Source organism: Morus notabilis, unplaced genomic scaffold (genome assembly GCF_000414095.1).
Source record: "Morus notabilis unplaced genomic scaffold, ASM41409v2 Scaffold583, whole genome shotgun sequence".
In the NCBI taxonomy this organism is placed as follows: domain Eukaryota; kingdom Viridiplantae; phylum Streptophyta; class Magnoliopsida; order Rosales; family Moraceae; genus Morus; species Morus notabilis.
Genome location: NW_010366405.1, coordinates 17394 through 37790, shown reverse-complemented (window position 1 = coordinate 37790; position 20397 = coordinate 17394). Strand labels below are relative to the sequence as shown.

General features: G+C 30.8%; 1 protein-coding gene across 1 annotated transcript; it reads right to left on the bottom strand.

The window, feature by feature from the left end:
• Positions 1–5246: 5246 nt before the first annotated feature.
• On the bottom strand, positions 5247–8984 carry LOC21402299 (protein STRICTOSIDINE SYNTHASE-LIKE 10). Its single transcript, XM_024173567.1, has 3 exons — positions 8615–8984; positions 7463–7726; positions 5247–5914 (listed from the first exon to the last, which is right to left on the bottom strand). Exons 1-3 carry the CDS (start codon positions 8893–8895, stop codon positions 5344–5346), a joined length of 1116 nt encoding a protein of 371 aa, XP_024029335.1. The 5' UTR covers positions 8896–8984; the 3' UTR covers positions 5247–5343.
• Positions 8985–20397: the final 11413 nt, after the last annotated feature.

Here is a 20397-nt window from a genome sequence, read left to right as displayed (position 1 = left end):
CATGGCTTGTCCAGTCATGGGGCCTGCGGCTTGAGTAGTTCGTGGGGTCGTATTAACGATTTCAAAATGTTAATGAATAATTTCTTAATAAAGAGATCTTGTGAACTGGTAATAGAGTCTATTGCTGTAAGCCTAGATAGGATGCGGAGAGTGCATCCTCGGGGGCAGAACCCGAAACTCGGTCCGGGTAGGCGAGGAACTTGGTTAGGTAAGTAATTTGCACTAATTACTTGCTGAAGCTTGTAAAACGGTTATTTTCAGTTTTTTTTTTTTTTTGAGAAAAAGGATGTGAGGTTTCGGCTGTCTGTTGAAACTGAATGTCTATTTATTTACGAACCGAGAAAAAGGATGTGAGGTTCCGGCTGTCTGTTGAAACTGAATGTCTATTTATTTACGAACTCATTTATTTATTTACTTGCACTTTATCTATTTATTTACTTTTCGTCTTTGTAAATAACATCCTACTGGGCCTTTCGCTCACGTTTTATGTTTCAAATGTATTAAACCCCTCCCATGAGACTCTAGGAACGGGGCACTGTAGCTGGATAATTGTTACGGAGCAGCTGAGTTGTGATGCTGTTGGAATCAAGTGAGGATCGTGGACCTCCTCTGGGACAAATGTAAGGAATTTGAGAAATTCTGTAAACTTATGTAATATTTGGATTTACTAGACTGTGGTTGATGTCTGTTGTAATAATTATTGACATGAGCATGTATGTACGATACGGTATGTCCTGTGGGGTGGAGCCCTGTGTGTCAGAGGCTCCGGGATTCTGTAATTTATTTATATTTTAATGCAGTTAAGTGTGGGCCCGGTTGAGAATCTGTTTTATTAATCTCTAATCGAGCTTCACGTCACCCACCCCGCTTGGGGGGCGTGACAAAGAGTTCAACTAAAGTGGAAATGACTCAAATTTCTTGAGATAAATGAACCACATAATGTACTCCAGACCTAAAAAACAAAAACAAATTGCCTTCTTTTTTTCCTTTTTCGCCTCCTTAAATTTGCTAGTTGCTACATCTTAATCCTAACTATATAAAAGAGTAAAAATTTACTTCCTTTAGTCGTCATTTATGCGCCAAAAATTCTTCTTCTTCTTCTTTTTCTCTTTTCTTTGTTCCTTTTTTTCTTAGCTCTATTATTTTTAACTTCTATGTCCCATACATTTTTTGTTCTTTTTCTCCCCCTTTTATCTTTTATCTTTATTTCTTTTGTTTTCCTTATTTCTTTTGTTTTCCTGTCCTAAACCATAAACTCTTGTCCTAAATATAAATATATAAAAGAGTAAATATGTGACTATTATTCATTTTTAGTAGTTCAAAACAGTAAATGTTTTTAATAAAATTGTGATTGGTCAGAGCTACACTAATAAATATATAGATCTGTGAAATATTTTTGAAACGTTTTTAAAAGTAAATACTTTATTTTTAAAATGATTGAAGTGAATTAAAAGCGTATTTACTAATAAATATTTATTTATTGACATAAATAATTTATTCACATCAAGTATTTATCACTAAATAAATTATTTACACCTAACAAATTAATATTTATAAGTAACTATACAATTTACTTCAATCCCTTTAAAATATATTATTTACTTAAAAAAGTTTCAAAAATGGAAAAAAAAAAGTTTCAAACCATTTAACATGATAAAGTGATAAAGTGTGCCGTTAGTAAGAATGAAGAGAGGAGAAAAAGAAAAAGAAAATGGATAAAAGTTGTTGTGTGGTTCATGAATTTTTATATCTCCAACATTGGGTGGAAAACTTAAATTCATGACTTTTTTATCCCTATTTTAAACTTAAATTAGTATTAAATAATTACTAAAATAGTCATGTAGCATATTACATATTTTCTTTCTTCCTATAATACCAAACGACATAAAGAAAATAAAAGTAGAACAATATATTTTTAAAACACATATAAAAATTCAAATGTAAAAAAATTCACAAAAAATAAAAAAAAAAAGAAAGTGAATAGGCTACGTGGCTTATAAATAAGAATTTTGACTCTTTTATGAATTATTAGATTAAAAACACATAAAAAAATTCATATGTAAATAAAATTTACAAAATATTAAAAAGAAATGGACGGACTGTCACATGACAGTCCCATAAAAAAATTTTTTGCTCTTTTATATATTATTAAATATATATTTTTTCCCATTCACGTAATAATTCATGATGAGTTGTGCAAATAGTATGTAGTACTCAAGAGTCAAGACAACATTAACCTGCTGATTGCATGTATATATAGCCTAGTAATAGTTCTATGCATGACCCCAGCACAACTTATATAGTTCAAATCCTGTCTAAAATAATAATAATAATAATAATAATAATAATAATAATAATAATAATAAAAAGACAACATTAATGTCACAATACTTCATTGATTATAATGTGTATAAGATATCAAGACTTTTTCCCCATCTCCCAACGAGAATGCAACAGGCAACATCAGACGGTTGATAGAACCTCCATCAACATCAGTCTATCGTCATTAGTGCATATAGATAGACATTATCCAATCAAATAGCCGACTAGAAATGTGTCTTAAGCAAAACAAAGAGAAAAAAACAAAACAATATACCTATTATAAATGTGAGAAATCTCTATCATATGATCAAAAACCCCTTAAGCAATTTTTCCATTGATTTATTTCATAATTGGGGATGTTCTTATGTCTTAATTCGGAATGAAATATTTTTTGTGTTCCAAGAAAATAATGAAATGAAAAATATAATTTAAATTAAAAATAAGAAATTAATACAAATTTAATTAATAGAAATTTATTGAAGTATTTATTGTAGTACAAAGAATAATTCGAAAGAATAATTGAAACAATTTTGTCTTCTCCATATTACTATATCTCTAGAGTCAATAATTTTATATGAGGAACTACTGAACTCAATCACTTGCTGCCGTTACTCTTCAGTTTTCTGTTGAGGTCTATCCTGTGGAGGTACTCAAATTGGATCAGTAATCTTCTTCTGTCTAAAGAAATGATTCATCGAAATAATGAGTCACCATTGATATCGACACATCTGAGATCGCCATCCATATCACCAATAATGTCGGGTATCCTTACTAGTTGTTAATTACCACATTAAATCTATGGCTTTGATGAGTTTTTGGGCTAACCCCAAAATTTATACTAAATCTTATTTATACTAAATTTATACACATGAAAATTGAAATTTGGATGGACTTAATTTGTCATGTGGCCCCGCGTATGTTGTCTAAGTGAGGGTAATGAACATTTTACTCCGCTCGAACTCAAAGGGTGGCTAATGTTTGTGTTCTCATCGTGGGTCTCGTTCATTTCACTGATTCGAGTTTTATTACAGTAAAAAGCTCTCAGAAACAGTTATATCTAACTTTTTTGTTACAGTAAAAAGTTCTCACATAAAATTATATCTTGACTTGAATTAAAAACTCGAATCAATAAACTAAATGAGATATAATATTCGAGTAGAACTAGCTTTTTTTTTTTTTTTTGTGGCTGAAAGTTGCTTCGATGCTCGACTATAAATACTTCAATTCCATAACTCTCGTTATCACTTTGCAGAGGACTGGAAGAACTGCCTTGATTAAGTGTAGTAGGGCCCCTCATTTTCTCATACATTTCATAGGCGAACAATGACCACAAAATTTCTGTCATCTTTTCTTGTTGCTGGGAAACTTATTAATTATATCTATTTAGGTGTCCCCATCAGAAAAAGAGGATACATGCTTGTAAAACTTGGCTCTCCCACACAAGCACTCCCCCAAACATTTATTATAATATTTTTTATTTCATTAATTTGAGTTTTTAATTGTAAATTTTTACAGTTAAAATGTCACATTTTATTTTTTTTGTAACAGTTAAAAATTCTAAGAAAATATCAGATCTCAACTCGAATTAAAAACTTAAATCCGTAAAGCAAACTAGGTCTATAATGTTCAGAATTACTCACTATTAGGCCCCGTTTATTTTGCTGATTCGAGTTTAGAATTTGAGTTTTGCTACAGTAAAAAGCTCTCACAAACAATCATATCTATTTTTTTTTTTGCTATAATAAAAAGCTCTCATATAAAATCATATCTCAACTTGAATTAAAAACTAGAATTAGCGAACTAAACGGTCCTAAATGACTATTTTATCGTATTAATCGACATTGACAGGTGATGACCATCAATCATCTGTGGCCACCCTTTCGAGTTTCTCAATTGATGATCCTGTTACACATACCTTAACTAATTTTCAAAATTAAGCTCTCATCTCTCATTATCCAACCAACTTAAGTTAGTTGGTAACCTTGCAATTATTAGCTCTAGTACCCTGTGGATTAACCTCCTTTTGGTTCAGTAATTTGGATTGGATTTCTCATTCCGAGTGGCCAACCAAGTTTAAATCTGTGTTTAGTAAAAGCCTGGTACCAAGTTCAAACTATGACCTCGTTTATTTCATCAATTCGAATTTTTAATTTTAGGTTTTTACAGTTAAAAGCTCTTAAAAAATGTCACATTTAACTTTTTCTACTACAGTTAAAAGCTCTAAAAAATGTCACATCTTAACTCGAATTAAAAACTCAAATTCGCGAAGCGAACGAGACCTATGTTTGTACCGTCTAACTCAGAGTTTATCTTAATTATTGGAGCAGGAATTTCAAATTAGAGACATTAATATATACCTAGTGGTAGATATATATTGAATTGTATCTAAAACGTAATTAATATTTAGTAATAATTCCATTTAACTAAAATCAATTTATTATCATAATTATTTACGTAATGATCTCAATATGTAATTGCACAAATAAAAAAGAAAACACATTCAACTAGCTCAACACGAGATCTAGCTAGAGCTGTAGCCAATATCTCATGACCAAACAAAATGTTTAATAAAGATTTAGAAAAAAAAAAAAAAAAAAACCCCTGACTACGCATAAACAGATCATAAGCTTTGCCAAAAGTAAAAAGGAGACAAAAAAAAAAAGACAAAAAAAAGATGTGAGAGTCAAGGATTCCTCTGAAAATACATACGACTATAGGAATCGAGACCACTATTTGGCTTAGATATGAATCTATTAGGGGTATAAATCTTCTTTCCAGAAAGCTACAAGGATTTTCTTGCCTCTTTATTTCCTGTATCTTTCATTTTGGAAAAACTTCGCCTAATTATTTTATTTCGTGAGGCAAAATTCACTAATAGAAAAAAAATAAGACATTTCAAAAAAATAAGGCAAAAAAATAAGACCTGGAAACTAAACGTCATTTCAAACGATGGTCTAAAACAAGTAAAAAAACTAGAAAATTAAACTCCCATTACTCTAATACTAATTGTTTTCCTAATTCCTATTGCAAGTTATAAATGCCTATAAACGGCATCAGCACTGACCCAATCCAGAGCTTCCCATCTTTCTCTTCCACTTCACTAATGAACTTCAAATTCTTTCCCTCGCAATCTTCCAAAACTTCCAAAACTGCCCCATCCTCGCTTAATTTTATAGCGGTTGCGTGAGCCTTTCCTCCTACTAAAAGAGAGTGCAATTGCTTGAAGCTAAAGGGAAGCTTTAACAATGTTTTTCCAACCCAAGTGTTTGAGACAGCGAAGTGCGAGAGAGGTCCCTTTTTGGAATGTAAGGCAACCCAAAACTCCCCTTTCGGGTTCCTTCGTACATTGTCCGGGAATCCTGGAAGCTCGGCAAAAACATCAACTTTTCCAACATTTGGACCATGGAGCCAGAGCCTGAGAATCCTGCAAGTTGTTGTTTCAGCAACTAGCACGAAAGAGCGGTCTTTACTCAAAGCTACTCCATTTGCAAAAGCAAGGCCTTCTAGTAGGATTGTCACTTCTTTGTTTGATATGTTGTATTTTAGTAATCTGCCTGTCTTGTCTCCACTCAAGATTGACGACATGAATTGCCTGCAAGGTGCATGCCAGAAGAAATATGAGATTTTTTAAGCGTAGATTCTTTTTCTTAAGCATCAACCAAATTAATCAACCGAAGAAAGGTGCATAAGGTGGCACATCAGCTGAAAAGGTAAATAACTAAACTTCAGACTTGCATCAGCTAAAAGGAATGTAACTGAACCAAAAGGAATGAAACTGAAACTACACTGCTCATGCATATTCGTAGGTGCTTCCAAGACCATAACCGAAGTCCTGCACTCTTGGCACAACCTCAATTTGCTATTGCTAGCCGATCAAGTACGGTTCACTTGAGATCACATAAATATTGCAAAAAATAAGGAGTCTTTAACTGGGGAAGATTTGACATTTTGCACTCAAAATATGATGTTAGCGAGCGGGGTGGGGGAGCCATAATTATACTTTAAAGAAACATCCTAAATCCATCAACTTCCACTGTTCCACAAGCTAAAAAGCCTGCGTGCATTATCATCTTTTACAGAAATGTGTTACGACTAACAGATGTCAAGCAGTTTGAGAACATAGTGCACTTCTTATCATCTGAGAGCTTCAATAATTTAATAAACCTACCAAAATCTCTAAAGCAGCCTTCAAACAACAGAAATCCAGCTGCCTTCTCCAAAGCAAAATGTTCCTTGCACTCAATTCACCCTATGGTAATGGCACAAAATATTTACAAGAGAATCGTCACAGCAGTATTGAACGATCTGGTTTTTCGTACATAACTGACCCCTTCATAGGAAAACCAAGTTGAATAAAACAATAACAGGCTCGGGAACTCTCTAATTTAATACAAAAGCATCTTTGGCACAGCAAGAAACCATCTGTGGATGAATAAGAAAAGAGAGAGTCTCCCTTGATTATTTCCAAATTGAGAAGATATCTAACTGGCTCTCATTTGATGGTTGATACCTAAATGAAGTAATCAATTCTAGACACAGAAATTTATTTCTCATACTTGCAGAGGAATTTATTGCATAGAAACTGATGTAAGGAAGCCTACGCCAGGCAAACGCAATCTCTGATTAATTATTTAATGCTGAGAAGAGTGCTGCAAGTTGGAGCACAGATTGGAATGATGCAGCGCCTTAGTTTTTAATTTTAAACTTTCGGATTATCTTTATGTTCTAATATAAATTTTCTATATTATCTCTTAATTTTGATAATTTGATTAGGATTTGTTATTCAAAATTCTGTTATTTAAAGAGACAATCCTAAGGAATTTAAATGACCTAGGGAATTTAAATAACAAAATTTTAAACAACAAATCCTAAACAAAATTCAGAGATAATCTAGAGAATTTAAATAATAGAACATAAAGATAATCCTAACATTTAAAATTCATACTGAAGAATGATAATCTTCACAACGCATCATAAACATAACAAAAAAAGAATGAAAAGGAAACAAGAACAAAAATAACTAAAGAGATATAAATTTCTTTTGCCTAATTTCACTAAACAATATTAACTAGTTATTTATTGGCAGATCCTAGATTGAGACTGTAAAATTTTTTATAAGATTGTGCTTATTATAATTTACCTTCTTTGGAAGCTCATACTTGTATCGGTGAAGTAAATGACATCCTTATCTTCATCAATGTCCATATCGTTGGTGAAACGCAGAGGCTGCCCTTCAACTTCTGAAACCAAATCAGTTGCCAAACCCCCATCAGGACCAACCACTTTAAGCCCAAGATAAGCATCCGCAATGTACAGCTCTCCAGTTTTCTTATGAAACCTCAGCCCTAAAGGCCTCCCACATACATGCTCCATTTCCGGTGCAAAAGGGCGAATGCATTCCTTCCTTTTAAGTAACAAAAAAAAAAAACATATATGTAAAACTATTTTTCACTTCAATTAAACCGTTTGTAATATAACACAAAATTCAATAGATGTAAAATAGTCACAAATAATGATAATGGAAATGGAGGAGAGAAGGAAAAAAAAAAAAAAAAACTCATGTTCCTCATCAGTTAATTGTGCATTTTTCGAACTTGGGTTATACCATAATTAAATAATACAAAAATCTCACGAAATTTTTGAAGAAAATATTACAGTCCAAAAACTTCTCTACTGCCACTAAACAAATCTCCTCAAATTCTAAGAAAAAAATTCTTCATAGCAGGACTAACTGATATAATTAACAATTTTATCTCCTTCGTAGATAGCAGTAGCATTCATTCATTCATAAGCAGTTTCTAACTAAATTCACAACAAAACTTATCTCGTCAGCTCAAATTATGAACAATGAGATTTTGACAGTAGATATGAAAATAAACTACCAATAGGCCTCTGTTTTAAATCATTAAATTTGTATCAAATTCTGTTAAGTTTGCAATTTTTTTTTTCGTTTTGATATATATTTAGCAAATCTAACGTACAAAAACCGTAAAAGTTGTATAGAACCTTTAGTTAAAAGTTGTATCGAGAACCAGTTTTGTATGCTCTTTCGTTTTGATATGGTTTTATACAGATCAAACGTTCCGAAACGGTAAGATAATTAATTCCCAACAAACTTTCCAATATTATTGTATCAAGTTATTAGCTCCCTAAAACGCAATAAGAAGGAAAATTGTAGCAAAAAACCAAACAAAAATTCACAAATGAAAGAATAAACACAGAGAATCGCCATAACACTTTCTCAAATCTGATCAAACGAACCTAAAGATACGGTTTTTGCATACAATCTCACCTTTGAGAAGTGGTGACCGCGAACTCCGACCAGCCACGGCCATCGCCTTCCCACCGGAGGATTCTGCCGTCGGCGACGCCGGCGTAGGGCCCACGGCCGTCGGAATCGAAAGCGATGCTCTCCGGTCCGAGAGCACCCGTGACTCCGACGATTTTCGCGGAGTGGAGGTCGTCGTGGGACCCAGGGATGGACGGCGGCGCGTGGAGGTTATATACCGCCGGCGAGATGAGGAAATTCAAGGCGACAAGTATCGTCGCCGTATAAATGAGCTTCGAGTTCATGACGGAGGTAGTGTACTGAGTTGAGTTAGGCGAGTCGGACTCGGGACTGAGATTGAGTTTTGGCTTTAGCAATGTCAGGGCTGACTGGGTTCTCGGGACTCGTAAATAATAAATAAATGAATAAATAAATAATATGGGAATATCTGTTTTCGCCCACGTGAGTGGTGACGCGTAAAGTGGAGAGAAAGAAGGTGATTGATGCTTTGACCTTCTCCGTGGTAGGTGCACGTGCCTCTACCGTACGTACATACGATGAAGGTTATGGATCGAGGCCTCATAATTATTCTCGTGTATTTTTTATGAGAAAAAATATTATAATAAATTATAAATTATGATTTAAATTATAGTTTAAATCTCTTTATCAAACAGATTTATGGTTCTACCTCAAATTAATATTTATTTGTTAAATATAAAAAGTGGTTTGAACTCAAAAAAATCATTATAGTTTAAATGGTTTTGCTTTAAAATTTGATTTTTGATATGATATTTTAAATCAACACCACTCAAAAAAAATAAAACCATCTCCTATCTTTGACCGATTTAAACCCTTGGTTCTAGTTCACATAGTTCAAACTCAAAAATTTATGATTTAAATTGAGATTCAAATTATGAATTATAATTCTAATTTTAAAATTAAAACGACCATAATTTAAATATGTATACCAAACAGACCTTAATTGGCTAGTCTAAATCGGGCTGCCCAAGCCCAAATTTTCGTTCGGGCACTCGAGTTTTTTGGGCTTTTATATAAAAGAAGTAATTACATGTATCTTAAGTTGAAATTTAGCAAAATTTTTAAAATATTATAAATAAAGTAAAAATTACATAATAATTATCATAATAATATTATATTTTATACTATAAAATAATATAATCATTATTTTAATGATATAAAATTTTATTATTCTTGTAATATTTTAAATTTTTTACTAAATTTAAACTTTGATATTAAAATTTTGTTATATTTGTAAATTACCCATTATAAAATTCAGGACCAAGTAGGACCCAAAAGCCCAGTCTCAATAAATTTGAACTAGGATTAGTATCAGTTTTTATTTTGGAAAATTTTCAAAAAAAATCATTAAAAAACAACACTATTTTATATATTTCATTATTTTTAACATTATCTTATGCCATTGTATTTTGTAGATTATCTTTTCATATTACGTACATCATCTTTTCATATTTTACTCACCTTTCATATCGTGTAAGTTTTTTTTAGTATACGAAATATTTTTTTCTCAACAAAAATCTACAACAGATTTCTTTTTTTTTTGAAATCAAATTAATCAAAGCTTATGGAATAACAATGCAAACAAATATACCAAAAACTTAGAAATAACATAAAAAGAAATTATGCCCTGCAATATGTAGGAGGAATATCAGTGACAGATTGTCCTCGCCCAACGACGCAGACACCAAGATCAGGACAGATCAGGGATCTTATTTGTCGGCCCGATCTGATGTGAGACCGAAAAGTGATCTTAGAGACTTGGTGTGTAATTAGAATATTTATTTGAGCATTTTTTAAAAAATTTTATTTTATTTTTAGTTAAATTCTATCTGAAATAACATTAATTATATATTGAGAAAGCTAAATAATAACATTTTTTTTTAAATTTAATTGTTAAAACCCATGAAGTGTTTTAAGTATTTATATAATAAAGAGAGCAAAAGTGGTATTTTTACAAAATATAGAGGGTGTTTTGAGTATATTTCTATTTTTAATGTAGTTTTTAAGTTATGGGCTTTTTAAAGTAGGATTTGAGTTTGGAATTCGGATTTAAACATCTAGTCAGGATTTAAGCATCTAGTCAGGCTTCGGACGTAACACGAGTTACAAATTATTTTCACATACATATGCATAGCACGTGATTCAATTAATACTTTATAAATATCTTTAAATTATTGATTTTAAGCCAATTTATCCCTTTAAAATATTACTTTTTTATCAACTTGCCCTCCAACATTTTTAAAAATATTGGTAATTAAAACAAATTAAAATTTTTTTTTTTTTTTTTTTACGAAATAAAACTAGAACAAAATCAAAAGTTCAAAATTGCTAAGTTTTGAAGTAAATGGACAAATGGAGATTAATTTCTTAAAGTAAGAAAAAAAAATAAATGGAGGTTAAAGCTTAAAATTTTTAGGGATTTTGAAACTCGAAAGTATGGTCCGTATATGGCATAAGCGATGATATACTCTCTATGTGTTGCTCAGCCTTAACATAAATAAATTTGAGCGAGTCAATGCATATAGTAAATATGAGTATATAGTTATAATCCAGTCTAATTAGGTGATCTACATAAGAATAGGTACATATTAGTTAAAAAAGTGTTTGATAGCTCATAATTTTTTTTTTCAATTGTAAAATTTGATTATTAAATATGTTTAAAGAAAAGTAACAGTAGCAACATTTAAACCCCTCTATTTTTTCTTTACAAAATAATTATAAAAAAAAAAAAGCAGATAGTCTCATATGTTATTGCATGATGTATCACATACCATAGACTCCCCTCATTAGTCGCCCCTTTAAGGGATATTAAATCAGGTATCATCATTACATCGACAACCTTAGAAGATGTTTGGTTTATGAATTTAAAATTATGATTCAGAACTATTCTCGTTTTACGTGTATTTTTTGTGAGAGAAAACATTGTAGAAAACAATGAATCATGATTCAGAATTAGGTACAAATATAGAAAATAAACGTCCCCTTAGTTTCTTTCCTTTTAATTTCTCCGCTGATCATTAGGACCACAGTTTGATAATCTAATTTCACAAAAGGAAAAATGAAGATGTCTACCGCGTTGTTTGGTTCCCTGTTCAGATTGTAAGATTTGATTTGAATTGTGATTCGAATTAATGTTTGAATACACAAATAAATTGTAATTTAGATTGAGAATAAAATTCAAACTATATTTGGATAAAGTGTTAAAAATTGCTATTAGAGTTTTGTGACAAATTTTATAAAATCTTATTGTAAATGACATTAAAAAAATATGCAATATGAATATGATTTGTTACTCTCTCCTTTATGAACATAGTGGAAAAAAATTCACTTTAATCGAAATTAAAACGAAAAAGTTATGACATTTTTAAATTTAAAGTTGAGGAGAGAGAAAAAATGTCAATTCTAAAACTAAGTTTAAATTATTATTAATGATTTGAATTGTCCTTATTTAATTTTCTATCAAACATCAATTTAAACCTTCAACTATAATTCGAATTGAATTTTTTGGTTCAAATTGTTGAAATTGATCAAATAATTGTTGTTGGGAACACTAAAATCCCCTACCAGTAGGCTACATAATGAGATTCATTATATTTTAATCTAACGGTACTAAAAGGATGAGCTTATATTTAAAAAATTTTGGTTAAATCACCCTTTCAACAACAGATCAATTTAGGAGCAATACAGAAAAATGCAAACAAGGGGAAAAGAATATTTAATCAAAGAAAATCAATTATCATACTTCCAAAAAAAAAAAGTGGTTTTTAAATGAATTATATTTCTTTCATTGCTCCGGTGACCCACTATTGTGGAGGCCGCACTAACCGACCACTTGGAAAGGAAGGGGTCTAACCCATGGAGACGGAGGGCTCACAACCTCCCTTCGCGTGACCGCCAACCAAAGATAGATCCGCGACCCACATGGGTTCTGCCACCGCCATTGGAAATCGAGCGCCCCATCGCGTCCTTCTGGCATCTGTCGTCATCATGGAAATCGACGGCGGGCTACTGAAAGAAGTTTTTTATTATTATTTTTTTTAAGGGAGGTTCATTTTTAGTTTATAGGATATAATGAAGGACAAAAAGGAGTATATTAAGTTCTCATTCATTTAATCGATTTGAGTTTAAAATTTAAATTTTGTTATAATAAAAAGCTTTCAGAAATAATCACATCTAATTTTTTTGTTACAGTAAAAAGTTTTTACATAAAATCACATCTTAACTCGAATTAAAAATGTAAATAGTAAGAAATAGGCCAATATGAAAAGCTTAAAAAAGTATATAGGCTATTTTTTAGTTATAGAAATTAATAAGTCATAACTTGTCAAGTTATGGTTCATAACTAAATAATTTATGGACAACGTTGTCAAGTTATGGTTCATAACCAGATAAGTTATGGACAAACTTGTCAAGTTATGGTTCATAACCAGATAAGTTATGGACAATAACTTGTCAAGTTATGGTTCATAACCAGACAAGTTATGAAAGAAAACAGTAATTTGGCCTATTTATTAACTTATGTAAACTATTGGCCTATTAATTTTAATTCATCTCAAATCTTGACCTATTTCCCTCTTTCTCCCAATTAAAAATTCGAATCAGCAAACTAAACGAGCCCTAAGAGCCCGTTTAGTTTACTGATTCGAGTTTTTAATTTGAGTTTAGATGTGACTTTATATAAGAGCTTTTTATTATAATAAAAAAATTAAATGTGACTGTTTCTAAGAATTTTTTTATTATAATAAATTTTAAATTTTAAATTCTCTGTAAGGTGAAATGAACGGTGATTAAGTTTATTATTATTATTATTATTATTATTTGTTGTAAATTGGGGTGTATATATACTATTATATAAGCAAGGTAAATGAATAGTAACCAAAGAAACAAATATAAGGAGAAAATACTTTTATTAATTTTTCACTCTTTCTTTCTATTCTCTCAAAATACTTCTCTGAATTTTTCCTTTTTCTCCTTTCTCTTACGACGAAAGTTATTTCAGCAAAATTTCTCTCAATAAAAGTTGTTTCGACAAAACTTCTCTCAAAAAAAAATTATTATTGAAAGTGACATATGATCATTTAAACTTTCACATCATTATTATTATTATTATTATTAACAAAAGTAGCAGAATCTCAGTCGTACATGCTAGGGCTGTAAGAAATCACCCCGAACCCGACGAACCCGGCCGAGCCGAGCCGACCCTACCCGAAAATCACGGGTTTCTAATTTTTTATTTAATTTTCGGTTTGAATTATACCTAACCCGCACTGCGCGGGTAGGGGCGCGGGGTGGGGTTACATGAACCCGAGGTAACCCTACCCGGCCGAACATGTTCAAAGTAGGTAAAACAATGTTCAACACTTCAAATTCTTACTTTCATAAGTTTATGGACTTTATGCTTTTAAACTGTTAACTTATTTATGTTTTGGATTCACGGTTTGTGTAAAAAATACTTGTATGCCATAGTTGTTGAATTAGGACATTCTTTATTTATATTGGAAGTGTTTGATTTCAAAGTGAGTGTTTTAATTGTTCACCTTGCATTTAGACCCCCTATTGAAGGAAAAACATGTTCTGTTTGATAATGATTTCTTATGTAACAAGCACAGATTAATTGACTAAAAAGTGATCATGTGGTCCTTGAGATCACTCTTGCTTTATGCATATTGTGATATGAGTTATTAGTCTTTATATTTTATTATGCCGCAATTTTGTTGTGTAATTATTTACTACAATAGTATTTGCATATATCATTTATTGCTCATTTACTACAATAGTATTTTATCATTTATTTGCATATAAGAGCCTCTTAGATTAAAATTGATGAAGTCATAGATTAAAATTAGTTTTCACCAACCCGAGTAACCCGACCCTACCCGAGGTCACCCGAAAGGTTGCGGGTTTGTAAACTTAAGAGAGTGTCGCGGCCCAAAATTTTCTCAACCCGCACTAGTCGGGTAGGCTCAATTTTTCGGCTCAACCCTACCCTACCCGGCCGATTTACACCCCTAGTACATGCATATAGACTTCTTTATCAAATAATGCTAATGACGACAAGCCCAAACAAACTATTGAACAGCAAAAAGATCAATATGTAGACCCATATTGTAATACATTAAAGAAACATAGAGCTACAAATAGGTCGAGCAAAAAGGGCATGCCTTAAGCCTGTTACTATTGGCTCGGGCAGGACTGGGCTTATGTTTTAAGCCCAAAAGTACTTTCGGCCTAGCCCGGGCCAACCTGAAGTGTGTTTAATAGAACATTTTTTAGGGAGAAAGAGAGAAATAGGTCAAGACTTGAGATGAATTAAAATTAATAAATTAATAGTTTACATAAGTTAATAAATAGGCCAAATTACTGTTTTTGTCAATAATTTATCTGGTTATGAACCATAACTTGACAAGTTATTGTCCATAATTCACAGTTTTTATCCATAACTTGTCTGGCTATGAACCATAACTTGACAAGTTTGTTCATAACTTATCTGGTTATGAACCATAACTTGACAAATTATGATCAATTAATTTCTATAACTAAAAATTGGGCTATAAATTTTCTTAAGCTTTTCATATTGACTTATTTTCTACTATTTCCGTATTTAAAAAAAAATTGAGACAGAGCCGGCCCTGGCCCATCCCTAGCCCATCGGGCTTGAGCATTTTCTTCTTCATGTGGATGTGTCAAGCTCAAAATTTAGCCCCATCATTATGCTTGTTTGGAGACTCTATTATTAATCTAGACAATGATAATGTACTCAAGATTTATGTTAAATCAAATTATGCACCTTGTGGTTTAGATTTTGTTAGAAAATCTAGATGTTAAGACTTGAATCAAGTGAGACATATGCTTGTCTTAAATTGTTATTTATCCCCTCTCAATCGAGAATGCTTAATTACGGATATTAATAGTAAATTGCTTTGAGGATAGAGCAAGCCTTTTGATTTACTATCACTAGAAATGAAAGTTCAGACCGCCTGAAGAGAAATTTCAAGCCAAACTGGGCTAAAGCTAGGCCAAGCCAGGCCAGATCGGGTCAGGCCGAGCCTAAATAGTATAGTTGCTTATCACGTCCCATTTTACTTCATAAATTGTCCACACAAGACTAGACATTATTTATACCTAAATACTAGGAGATAATGTTTTTTTAGGGGGGAGGGGGTGAACGAAACTTGTGAAATGTTTCCACCCCCAGCTTTTTTTTTTCTATTTTTCTTTTCTTTTTTAATTTTTTTAGTTTTTCTTTTTTCATTCTTTTTCCTCTCTTATCATTTTTTACTGTATCTTTTAACCTTTCATTTTTTATATATTTTCAAATATATATTGTTTAAATACATTTTTTATAGTTATCTAAAATATTATTTTTTCCTAATTACCCTTCTGAATTAATTTATTCTCAAATGTGTCCCTATATAAATATTTGTTCCCTACGATCCTCATAAATGTCAGCTTTCGTTGCGAGATATTTCACACAAGTTTTTCTTTTAAAATTTATTTTTTGTCTTCTTTTTTCCTTGTCTTTTGATTTATATCTTTCCATCCGCTTTTGTCGTTATTTCTTTTATTCTTCTTTTTCCTCATTTTTTTCTAACAATTTGTATAATTATTATTTTAAATGAGTCATGTGCGCGGAGCACGCATTTTTAACTAGTTTAATATAAAAGAGAGATCGTATAATGTTGATAAATATAAAACCAAATTTTGTTTGGAAACCATAATTGGACCCCATTAACATATACTACCACAGTGTACAAGTTAAAATTGAAAAAGTTACGAAATGTTCCCTCATTAACTGACATTTTTGTGATCTTTTTTAAAAATTCTGTTCTTATTCCATTAATATCTAAAGAGAAGAAAAAGTGAGGGTGGAAATCTTATAGTGTCTAAAAAAAAAGGTATAAACCTTATACTCACCCATAAGAAGAGCATTTCTTTAAATTTCCCAACTAAATTTGATGTAGACAAAGTACAGTACAAAATATATTAGCTAATATAGTAAAACCAATTACAGATTCCAACAAACTGTCTAAGTAGTGGTGTTCAACTAGTCAGGCGGCCCAAAATGAAAGATAGCAAAGCAATAAACTGGTGGATTACCAGTGTTCGACCGCCATGTTACTAGACCAAATCGCCAAAAGTGCATAGTAGTCAAGCGGTAGACTACTAATGCAAAACGGCCAGGCCACCCAGCCTAAGAGCCCTTGAAACATCGAACATATATGACCAACCATATTTTGTTTGGTGCTCTCATTGTCCGTGTGATTGGCGGTTTCTAGAATGCAGAAAGTAGAAACCAACCGGTCGATTCAAAATAAAGACCAGAAAAAGGAAATATATATATATATATATATATATATATATATATATAAAAGTTGATCGAGAACCCCTATTTTTTCCACCAACTTGGAAAGTTATTATTTATGTGCGTCAGTGACAACTATTTTTGGTAAACATACTAGTGAATCATTATATTGTAAACATTCTAGTTGTGGTCTTTCTAGTTTCTTGTTTTTGTTCTTTTTTTCTTTTGTTGTGTAACTCTAACATGGGAGAAATAATTTAATTAGGGTGTTTGTTATTTTTGAAGTCTAGTTATTCACCTATATCATTTTGGTGTGAAGATAAAGTTTAAAATTCCCACAAAAAATTTATTTGGATTCTAATTTTCTAAAAATGATATTTTCTTTTAATTCACCCAACATTGCAATGGGTGATTATCAGCGAATGTCATCCCTAAAAATAAGTAACGGCTTTTACATTATTAGTTACAATACCCCTTAACATGTATATATTATTCTATAATCATCTCTGAAATTTACTTTCAATTTCACTTTGATTTTTAACTTTTAAAATAACCACAGTTAGTCTTTAAAATTTTACTTTATTTCAGTTTCAGTTCTTCTACTTATTAGGTGTTAAATATTTGAAAGAATCCGTCAAAAGGATCAAAATTAGAAACATCTAAAGTTTTGAGAAAATTAATTTCTAAAGATAGTCTTTACTTTATTTCAGTTTCAGTTCTTCTACTTATTAGGTGTTAAATATTTGAAAGAATCCGTCAAAAGGATCAAAATTAAAAACATCTAAAGTTTTGAGAAAATTAATTTCTAAAGATAGTCTTAAAATTTTAATTGTTTCTAATTTTGGTTCCTAACTTACGTAAAGTTTTACTTTATTTCAGTTTTGGTTCTTCTACTAGTTAGGTGTTAAATATTTGAAAGAATCCGTCAAAAAGGATTAAAATTAGAAACATCTAAAGTTTTGAGAAAGTTAATTTCTATAGATAGTCCTAAAATTTTAACTGTTTCTAATTTTGGTTCCTAACTTACACATATTACATTAAATATTTAACAACTAGTTAACGGAAAAACTGAAACTGAAATAGAATAATACCTAAAGGACTTACTGTGAGATGTTTTAAAAGTTAGAGACTACATGAGATTAAGAGTAAATCTCAAAGACAATTTATGAGATTAACGCGTATAATCTTTTTTTTTTTTATCTAAAATGGTTAGGAAAAAGAAGGATATGGGCTTTTTTAAAGAAAAGAACACTGAACTCAAATTTTATTGCTACAGTATTTTTCTCACAAAAATTTAAATTCAACATTTTTACTACAGTATTTTTCTCTCACGTACACAACTCAAATCACACGTCAAGTTATGACTTTAGTTGTGAAATCAACATACCCATATTTTATTCAAAGAAGTAAACGAAAGGAAATCACATTACTTTGGGAAAAAAAGTGTTTCTCTAGTAAGTCATCCTACCGATAAGATATGTTTTCTGACTGTTAGTTTTTATCAAAATCATATCAGATTAAAAAAATATATAATATAAAAAATTTTTAATACAAATTTAATGATTAAAAAATAAAAAACTACTAATAATTTATTTTTTTCGGTATTATGAAAAAAATTTCCTAAAAAAAAACTTGGAAGTAAAGAGTTTACCTTATTATATATAATTAGAAATAGGAACAACAATGGATGCTTTATTACCAAAACTCCAAGTAATCATTATCTCACCTCAACATGATGTAAGCAAACGATATAAAGCTTTCTAAGTTATTGTAAACTATTAATTTAGCCTATTCAGCAGCGAAAAAAAAAAAAAAAAAACCTATTAATTTAGCCTTCAAAAGGGTTTTAGAAAAATCTATATAAAGAGATCGTCAATAATCTATTACGATCTTAAGATTCTTCACTTTTTCTTCCTTTTGAGGTAAAGAAATATTTTATGATGCGGTTGGATGATGCAGTAATAATTAGGCAACTCATACATCACTTGCTGAGGTTGTCCACAATCTATCTAGGGTGAGTAGCATTAGATCCTATGTAAAAATGTACTGCTCATAAACTTATTATTTATTAAAGATAGAATGCGTCATAAATTCCAAGAAAAGTGTATTGTTTATAACAACAATTAAAAAATAAATACTCATCAAATTGATAAGGTAAATGTCATTCTAAAAAAAAAAGGTAATTTACCTTATCGATTCGCTTATCTACTTATTTATTTATTTTTTCCTGTAGGGTGGCATAAAGCCTTTCCAGTAATTTTTGCTAATCAAGCAATTTCAGTAATTAACCACATAAAGTGCCTTCCAATTTGTGGGCAAAAGATTAAAATATGTGTTTCAGAGTCATTTGTCTTATAATTTAGTGTACTAAACAACTCAATTCATGGAGTGGGAGTAAGAGCGGTGCAGTTTGGACAATTAATTTCCAAAACTTTTCATCAAATTCCTAATTTGGTTAAATAAATTCTTTAACCATGATTGAAAAAAATTAAATACACAACCACACCATCATTAGACAGTGTTTTGTGAGATTTAATTTTAAGCCTTGACAAATTTATGCCAGACAAAAAACTTAGCACATTTTTCTAAATAATTTACTATGCTTTTTCAATTTTTTACCAAACACAAAATAGGACCGAACTTTTAAAAAAAAATGCTTTTGACTGGTTCAAAAGCATTACCAAATGGAGCTATAGTAAAAAAAAATGCTCATCATAAGACACTAATCACGCTATCACAAAATATTATCTTACCCGCTTTTTCATATTACCATTGCTCAGATATGTGTCCAATTTTAATTTTATGAGGAAAAATTACACAGAGGAGTAGCAAAAATATAATATATATATATATATATATATATTAAATCATGTAAGAAATATTTTTCAAATCACATTAATAAAAATATGTGGTACGGTTTCAAAAATTTCTAAACCATAAACCAGAGGAGAATTTTTAAAAAGGATTAATTTTAAAAAATCTCCATGAATTATGAACACTGTAACACTTTGTCTTTCGAATTTCAAAATATAACATCCGCTCCCCCAAACTTTATTTCGTTAACAAGTTTGATCATTTCGTTATAATAAGTGACAGAAATTGTCACGTAGATAAAACTCGACCCATCTTAGGAGGGTATTATCATAAACTAACCCTCCGAGAAAAGCGCGAGACTATTTCCATCTGAGGAGACTATTTCATTGCATATGCATAATAATACAACTTTCTCACTTTCTCTCTCTACCTAAAACTCCTTACACCCTTTGCTTATCTCTCTCCTCACTTTTCTATCTATTTCCAAAAAAGCATGCACTCTTTCTCTCCACTTTTTTTTTAACACACTTTTTTCAGAGCACACAAAGTCTTACGTAGAGCACTTATTTATAGACTATTAATAAACTACAAAAACAATCCTTAACCAAAAACTGAAAACAACAACTTACCCACAAACACAAAATTGTTACTT

Excerpts from the sequence above, each read along its gene's own strand:
- LOC21402299 (XM_024173567.1), bottom strand. The coding sequence starts at position 8,895 with ATGAACTCGAAGCTCATTTATACGGCGACGATACTTGTCGCCTTGAAT. Across the intron at positions 7,727-8,614 it reads GCGGTCACCACTTCTCAAAG|GAAGGAATGCATTCGCCCTT; the intron begins GTGAGATTGTAT and ends GTTACTTAAAAG. Across the intron at positions 5,915-7,462 it reads AGTATGAGCTTCCAAAGAAG|GCAATTCATGTCGTCAATCT; the intron begins GTAAATTATAAT and ends TGCACCTTGCAG.